The sequence below is a fragment of the Impatiens glandulifera genome, chromosome 5 (genome assembly GCF_907164915.1).
Source record: "Impatiens glandulifera chromosome 5, dImpGla2.1, whole genome shotgun sequence".
Taxonomy (NCBI): Eukaryota; Viridiplantae; Streptophyta; class Magnoliopsida; order Ericales; family Balsaminaceae; genus Impatiens; species Impatiens glandulifera.
In genome coordinates, this window is record NC_061866.1 from 4,782,964 (window position 1) to 4,792,252 (window position 9,289).

General features: G+C 34.6%; 1 protein-coding gene across 1 annotated transcript; it reads left to right on the forward strand.

Annotated features, from left to right (window-relative positions):
• The first annotated feature begins 205 nt into the window (after nucleotides 1-205).
• Nucleotides 206-1,182, forward strand: LOC124938569 (aquaporin PIP2-2-like). The gene is made up of 2 exons (XM_047479037.1): nucleotides 206-562; nucleotides 638-1,182. The coding sequence occupies exons 1-2, from the start codon at nucleotides 274-276 to the stop codon at nucleotides 1,180-1,182; spliced, it is 834 nt and encodes a 277-aa protein (XP_047334993.1). The 5' UTR covers nucleotides 206-273.
• The last annotated feature ends 8,107 nt before the right edge of the window (nucleotides 1,183-9,289 follow it).

A 9,289-nucleotide genomic window follows, 5' to 3' on the forward strand; every position in this document is an offset into this window, starting at 1 on the left:
CATTCTTTCAATGATAAATAATTTAAACTCTTTCCTCTTATATAAGAACATGAGACTAAAATCAAAGAATTCCTCTATTATATTGATTTATTTAATTATTGAAATGACTAAAAAAACAAAAATAGAAAGATAGCTCTAGAATTGAAGAGGAGAGACGAGTGGGTAAAAAAAAATATTATAAATAGTAACTATTTATGATTCATTGTAACTCACTCAACCCATAACCTGTCATCACTCTCTCTTCCTCATAGAAAAAACCAGCAAGATTTAACGATGGGTAAAGACGTCGAAGTAGGAGATCAATTCAGCGCCAAGGATTACCAAGACCCACCGCCGGCACCCCTGTTTGACCTAGAGGAGCTAACAAAATGGTCATTATACAGAGCCACCATCGCAGAATTTGTAGCCACTCTGCTTTTCCTCTACATCACTGTCCTCACCGTCATCGGCTACAAAAGCCAATCCGAAGCCGACCAATGCGGCGGCGTCGGGATCCTCGGCATTGCCTGGGCTTTCGGTGGCATGATTTTCGTCCTCGTTTCCTGCACCGCCGGCATCTCCGGTCAGTCACATTTCATTTCAAAACTATACATGTCTGTTTAAGATTGTTTAAAATTAATCAAATACAATTTTACAGGTGGGCACATAAACCCAGCAGTCACATTCGGTCTATTCTTGGCTCGTAAGGTGTCCGTGATCAGAGCCGTGTTCTATATAGTGGCTCAATGCTTGGGAGCAATTTGCGGCTGTGGCTTGGTTAAGGCCTTTCAGAAGGCTTACTATATCAAACACGGCGGCGGCGCTAACGAGCTTGCTGACGGCTACAGCACCGGTACCGGACTTGGAGCCGAAATTATTGGAACTTTCGCCCTTGTTTACACTGTTTTCTCTGCAACCGACCCTAAGAGAAACGCACGTGACACACTCGTTCCGATTCTGGCACCGCTTCCTATTGGATTCTCCGTCTTTATTGTTCACTTGGCGACGATCCCAATAACCGGCACCGGGATTAACCCAGCTCGGAGTTTTGGGGCGGCGGTGATTTATGGAAAAGACAAAGCTTGGGATGATCAATGGATCTTCTGGGTTGGACCCTTCATCGGAGCGGCCATAGCAGCTTTCTACCACCAGATTGTTCTTAGGGAGGCACCTATTAAATCTTTTGGATCATTCAAAAGCTGATTGATGCTTACAAAATTCTGTCTATGGCGACTACAACGGTAAAATCAAGTTGTATTGTGGTGGGAAGATGTGTCAATAATGTACTCAAATGGTTTATAATTAATTTTCAATTTTGGTACGTTCTTGATTTCAAAATTATTATATTTTCCAAGAATAAAAGTCTGTAATTGAAAATAAACATTAAAATTATAAATTTATTGTTCGGCTCGAGACCACTTTTGTTTTTGTTTGGATATTAAATTTGTATGAAAAAACAAATTTTTTTTTTTAGAAAGTTAGTATAATGCTTAATTTCATTTATGGCTGTCTAAATAAAAATCGAATTTATAACTTGTAGTTAAGATTTCATTATATTATTATTCACATATATTCATATTTTATCATGTTTAACTGAAATTGCATTAATTTATAAATTTTTTAAAGGGAGAATGATTTTTCTAATATTTTATATGTTTTTATATATAATATATATAATCCAAAGTACACGAGAGATAGAATGAATACACACATGCATACAAAAGGTCAAATAGGAGATAGACACAAATTAAAATCATTATACTTTGTAGGTGTTTTGTTTTAGGCTTGAGTTAAATCTAATTGCGGGGAGATTAAATTTAGAAAACAAGATCAGCAATCCAATAAGAAAGGTGTTATATTAGTATTACTCATAGTTAAATATGATCTTCATAAGTAAAATAAAAAGTGCATATTATTTACATACCAGAAATATAGAGATTGAAAATTTGAGTAAGGGAACGACGTAGGCGTAATTTAATTAACTCAAAAAATAATAAAATTTATTGATGACAGTCATTCTCCCGCCAAATATCATTTATATATATTAAAATAGAAAATACAATTTTAATAATTTAAATATAATTTAAATAGTGTCATGAAATACTTCAAAAATAGATAAAATTGTTAATAACTAATTAAAATACATTAGTATATAAAATAAAGATAAATATTTATATTTACTTACAATTTTGTTTATTAAAAATACTTATATTTTAAATCTAGAAAGTTAATATGATCTTACTTATAATTTAAGTGGCTTTTATTCATAATAAAATAGGAGACATTTATAATCTTATGGTGACATTTTATGTCCATTAATTACCCTAATGGATTAGTATACTTTTTAATAGTAAAAATACGATATTTTATTTTATATTACAATAATATATATGCTTTAAGTTGTGTTCAATTTTAATTTTATTGTTTGTTTGAGAACTTTAAATAAAGATTTGAAATAATAATAATAATAATAATTCTAAATTTATAAGGATTTGCTGGCCATGAGTTGTTAGTGATTTTGATTTTTTTTGTTAAATAAAATGAATCGATTTGATTCATTTAAATTTAAATTTAAATTCAATTATTACAAGTGAATGGATATGATATAATAAATGAATAATTAATTATAAAATTTTGTTAATAGAATGCCAAAAGTTTATTTATTTTTTAATTATATTTTATATTTTTTACAATAAATAAATAATTATATATATATATATATATATTAATAATTATATATTAAATATATATATAATAATCTAATTAAAAAATTATTTCGTAATATATTTAAATAAAAAATTAATTAATATGATTTAATTATTTGTAACGAGAGCAATGCCACGAATGTAAGTTGTGGCATTTTATTATTATTATTTATTATTTTCCTAACTACCCTTCTTCTTCTTGGATTTTCATTTTTTTAGACACATGTCTTCTCTTAATCTATTTTTAGTTTGCAGAAAACCTTAGATCACCGTTTCCGTCACGGTGAAGTGAGTCCGGTGGGCTTCACCTTGGGAATCTACGGCTTTTTAAGATTTTCAATATCCATCTCTTAGATCACCGTTCTTTTCGTCTCTTCTTCAACTTGCAGAGAAATCTTAAATCGTTGTTTTCTTCTTTTGTTCTTTTTCCACAAAACCCTAATTCACCATTTTTATATTCTCGCCTATATCACCGTTCGAAAATGGTAAACCTTCAACAATATTTATCTTTTGTCATTAGAAACTCTATATTTTTCTGTCGCAAAAATAACAAGTTCTGTTCTTTTACTTTTCAAGAGTACATCGTTCCTAGAACTGTATCCAACACGGTTGTCAAAAAATTTGAAAGGTAAATTATTTCTAGCTTTTCACTATTTTGTTTCTACTAACGAAAACAAATATTCATATTTCTAACTTTTTAGTTTTATATTATAGTTGTAAACTATATGTATTTAAACAAAACATTTAGACCAATATTCGTATTTCTATCTATATAGTTTTGTAGATGTAAGTTTTATGTATTTAAACCAAGATTTAGACCAATATATTTTGAAATTTATGTTGAATTTGTTATAGGTGTTGAAAATTATTCTGAAGATGTGTTGAAATCTATGTTGAATTTTTTTTTTTTTTTCTGAAGGTCATGTACAACACTACACATTTTCATGTCCAGGACAGAATAAACCCATGTCCAATGCTGAACTGATCCATGTCCATCGTTGAACTAAGGCATGTCCAGCGCTGAATAAAGCCATATGTAGAGCTCAATTGAGCCATGTCCAACACTATTTTCATGTTAAGATATTAGTTTTGAAGGACATGTCCAATTCTGGACATAGTCATGTCCAACGCTGGACCAAGCTATATCCAACATTATTTTTATGTTAAAAAAACATGAAATTTCAGTTTTTAAAGCTATGTCCATTGCTGTTTTTATGTGAAAAAAGAACTTGAAATTTCAGTTTTGAATGCTATATATAACGCTAAATAGAGGAATGTACAATATTGAACCGAGCTATGTCCAACGCTGTTTTTATATTAAAAATATTTAAAATTTCAATTTTGAAGGCCAAGTTCAACGCTGAACTAAGCCATGTCCAACGCCAAATAGAGCCATGTCTAACGCTGAACTGAGCCATGTCCAGCACTATTTTTATGTTAAGAATTGTTCATACTTGGAGTTGGATTCTTGATTTTGTATTGCTTGATCGAGTCTAACTATTTCAAATAAAAATAAATGTATAAAGAGAAATTTCAAATAAAATAATGTATAAAGAGATATTTAAAATATAGTGTTTGATTAAGTTAAATAAAGAAAAAGGAAAATTAATTAAAAGAGAAATAATTAATTAAGGAAAAGTGTTTTAATTGATTAAAATAAACTTAGGTGAATAAGTTTAAATCATTCCGACATAGTTTTAATGATGTGTTTATGAACAAAACTAAGTTTTGTAAATGTCTATGCGTAGGTACAACTGAAGAAGCGCGAGAAGACGTCTTGTTTCAACAGATGTGTTGGTATGCAGAAACGCGAGAATACGTCTTGTTTCAACAGACGTGTTGGTCTGAAGAAGCACGAGTAGACGTCTCATTTCATCAGACGCCCTAGTCTGAAGAAGCGTGAGTAGACGTCTCACTTCATCAGACGCCCTAGTCTTAAGAAGCGTGATCAGTAGGCGTCTCAATTCATCAAACACCTTAGTCTAAAGAAGTGCAAGTAGACGTCTCACTTCATCAAACGCCTTAGTATTAAGAAGCGTGATGCAGCGTGTGTGGCTAGGATGAACCTTTATCAAGATTCGTTGATTCTTACGAATACCGAAAGTCGATAGATATTGAGGAAACCTCGTTTTCTGATTAATAATCTTCCCATAACAAAGTGTTTTAAGATTCTTTAAATACTCAAACCCTAGCTTGCAAAAGAAATAAACAACTTTTAATAAATTGCAAAAAACACCCGAAACTAATAAAAATGCGATTTTGGCCCCTAAACGTCGTCAGATGGCCTTAAACCATCATACCTCATGGTAAAGCCATGACTTCTTCACAGCACCACGTTTCCGCCCGAAAAACACTAGGCAATCGTCGAAATCTGACACTTACGAGATATTTTCGGATGCTGCAACTTTCGCATAAACGCCTCTTCGACTCGCACCGCATCAAAGCGCGAGTAGATGTCTCAATTCATCAGACACCTTAGTCTGAAGAAGCGCGAGTAGACGTCTCACTTCATCAGACGCCTTAGTCTGAAGAAGTGTGCGAGTAGACGTCTCACTTCATCAGATGCTCTGGTCTAAGAAGTGCGCGAGCAAACATCTCACTTCAACAGACGCTTTGGTATGAAAAAGTGCGCGAGAAGACGACTTGCTTCATCAGATGCCTTGGTATGAAGAAGCGCGAGTAGACGCCTCGCTTCAGCAGCCGTATGAAGAAGCGTCCGCCTATTTCCTTAAACTGATCAGCACAGTGAACAGAAGTGCTCTTCATCAACCGTTTGTAAAGTCAGCTTAATATGCTTAATTGCCACGTACTTGATTATTCCACTATCCCGCGTTGTACCTTCCAGTACATCACGATATACTGAATATTCCATAGTACAATCCGGTACGCCACGATCCAATGAATATATTCTTGTGCATAATCTCGTACACCTGGCGTACATCCATCAGAAAGCTGACATGTATCCAATAGACGAATTCGACCGTTGCTGCACTTCATTATAAAAGATTAGAAGAGTACAACGACGATTCTCTCGGTTCTCCAATCTCTACACGAATTACGAATGGCTAAGCTCTATGTTTACTATCTCTCTTAGATCTCTTTGTAATTCACTAAGATAAGATGAGTGTTAATTTACTGTACCACCTCAGTGTATCATCAGTATTGTAAGTTGAACAGAGGTTGTCTGTTCAATAGAGTGATAGCTAGGAGTTCAGAAATAGGTAGTTGTTAAGTCCTGTGTTTCTGACTGGGTTTGTGTAGTTGCTATACGAATCAAAGTCTTCTAGTGAAAAACCTTCTGAAAACAGAAAAAGGGGTGACATAGGAGTTGAATCTTCGAACATCCATAAAACTCTTGTGTTATTTCATTTATGCATCTTTCGTCTTACATCTACCGCTTTAAATTTAGCAAACATTTCCGCACTTGAATCCATTCAAGAGCTTCTGACAATTTGTGAATAATAGAAACAAATTTTAATCTCTAATAGGATTAAAATCGAATTGAAAGTGATATTTAGCTCAACAATATTCAACCCCCCTTCTATTATTACAGTCGATTCTAACAAGTGGTATAAGAGTCAAGTTTTCTATTCTCAAGCATCTTCAGATATCAAAATCATGTATATCCTAAGTAAAATCTCTATGTTCATGAAGGAAGACTATGATGACTGAAAGATAATAATGCAATCTCATTTAGCCCCTCTAGAGGATGACATGTGGTATGTCATCATCAATGGTCCAATAAAATTATGAAGGCCAGTGCAGCCACAACGTCAACCGATGGTGCTCCTATGATGAAGGAGAAACTAAGATCTAAGTGGACTACTGAAGAAAAGAGGAAGGCCAACCTCGATAATATGGCTAAAGACATTCTTTACAAGACGATGAACAAGAATATGTTCAGAAAGATCAAGTCATGCTCTTCTGCCAAAAAAATTTAGGAAAAGCTGACTCAGTTGTATGAGGGCAACGAACAAACCAAAGAAAACAAAATCATGGTTGCCACATAGAAATTCGATAGTATCAAGATGCGTCCTAGAGAGAAAATGACTGAATTTGATGAAAGATTTAGTAGCATTATCATTGAACTCTCCACTCTAGGAAAGACATATAACAACAAAGAGGTTGCAATTAAAGTCATGAGAATTCCTAGAGAATGGGACATAAAGACTATGACAATGAGGGAATCTAAAGACCTCAACAAGATGGAGCTGCATGACTTGTTCGCCGATATGAAAGCCTATGAGTTTGAGATAAATCAAGGAATGAAGAGGATTCATCCACATCTGCCATCTCAACCAAGACGCTGGTGACTGCTAAAGAGCCACCTACCACGACAGTTGTCAAGTCGGCTGAGCAGATCAGCAGCGATGCCATAGAATTCTTTGTCAAGAAGTTTGGAAAATTAATGAAGAAGACTCACTCTAACTCTAATTCTAATAATAATTATTATAAGAATGATTCCAAATCTAACTTGAAGTGCTTTAACTGTGACAAACCAGGCCACTTCAAGACGGATTGCAAAAAGCCAAAAAGAGATCACAAGAAGAACAAAAAGGAGCAGAAGGCTCTCCTAGCTAAGGAAAGAAAAAGTAAATGGGATGACAACGATTTTGACGACAACTCATCAAGCGAGAGTGATGATGAAGTCGTTAAATGCTTCATGGCTGGCGATTATGAGGTATTTGACTTCTCCTCAGACGAGTTCATAAGAGATGACTTAACCACTACACTCAATGACATGATCATTGAGTACAAGAAGCTATCAGACTCTTTTAATGAACTAAATTTGAAAAACAAATCTGATAGCACTTCTTCATCTTAGAACACTGAACAAGAAGTTTTGAAAATAACTGAGCTCTCATCTGAGAATGAGAAGCTCAAGGAAACAATTCAAAATCTTTCTACTAAAAACCAAAGACTAAACTATGTGATTGTCTATTGGACAAAATCTAGAGCAACTATCAAACTAATGATCTCTCAATAAAGTCCTACCAGTTGTAAATCCGGTTTAGGATTTGATAACAGCTGTCAGGACAAGTCCAATACAAAGTTAAACCCAGTAAAAGACGAGATTAAATCCATAAGTTTTGTCAAGGGAAATTTAACTGAAAGTGGAACTAATTACAATTATCATGATTTAACTTCAAAATATGAGATTAAATATGTTAAGCCAACTTCAATCTGTCTTAAGTCCAAGAAAAGGGGAGCCAGCAGGTCTGGCAAGCAAAAACTTGACAGAAAGTCAAGAAGCTCTTTTCAAAACCCATCTTCTAAAGTTAAAGGATTAGCAGCAGGCATAAAGACGTCTGCCAAACCTAAATCTTTTGCCTTATTAATAACTTAAAATGGGAGATCCATTAAAATAACCCAAATATGAATCCCCAAGGGATTGATCAACTATGGACCCAAGTGAATATGGGTTCCAAAGTTATAAATATATTTATTTGTAGGTACATCAGGACAACTGCCTGGAGGAGTCTGTTTAGTATCTGGACAATGGATGCTCTAGACATATGATAAGGAACAAACAGATGTTGACTGAAGGAACAAAATGCATAGGTCCTAAGATCACTTTTGGTGATAACAACAAATGTAAAATTGTGGCTAAGGGTAATATTATCCATGGTAACTTTACTATCAAAGATGTGCTGCTAGTAGAAAATCTTTGTTATAACCTAATTAGTATTAGTCAAATGTGTGATAATGATTATATAGTTGATTTTCAAAAACATGCATGCCTAGTTAAAGATTAGTAGGGGAATATGTTAGGATCGGGGACGCCCTTGGAGGACCGGGGTGTTTCCGGTTTTAAGAAGGGTGGCCTCTTACAACACACAACACACTTTGGTGATAGTCCGGTTAGAGACTATAACCGTTCTCAGCACTACGCAAACTGTCAGACTCTTGAACCGGGTTCAAGGGCGGAAATGTCTGTTTCGGTTTGAAGCAACGTATGCGACTTAGATGATGTTTTAGAAGGAGTCGGTTTCAGAGATATGAGTAGACCGGTTTACGGAGTACGATTAATTTGGTTTGAGGTTAGGTTAATTGAGGAAGTAATGAAACGAAAGAAAAGACACGAGACAGGATTTTTTATGGATGTTCGGAGCAAACCCTCATACGTCACCCCTTCTTCTCATATTATGAGAAGGATCTCCACTAACTTTTATAGTTACAATAATACTGTCGGTCGAGCCCAACTCGCTACTCGCCGGTTACACCAATTCACTCTTTGATGTAATACAATAACTCAACACAACAAGACACAGAAAGCTTTCGGTTTTAGACACACCGGTTTGGATCGTAAAAGTTTATCTCTCTAACTTATCGCTTTTCTTAGAAAGATGTGATTCATATTTTTCGCTTGATGATTCGTATTAAATGAGGACGTTTCATCTTCCTTTTATAGCTGATGAGATCCAACGGTCATTTTCTTCTCTCTCCTCTGGATTGGTTGATCATTATCACGCCGGTGCAGAGAGGTTACTTGCACGTTTCACCTCCTCAACACTTGGCAATCATGCAGACAACTCTGAGTGTAGGATGACATAATCGGTTTTTCAGTTTTGAACACGTGTCGGGCATGCACTTCAGGTTGTCAA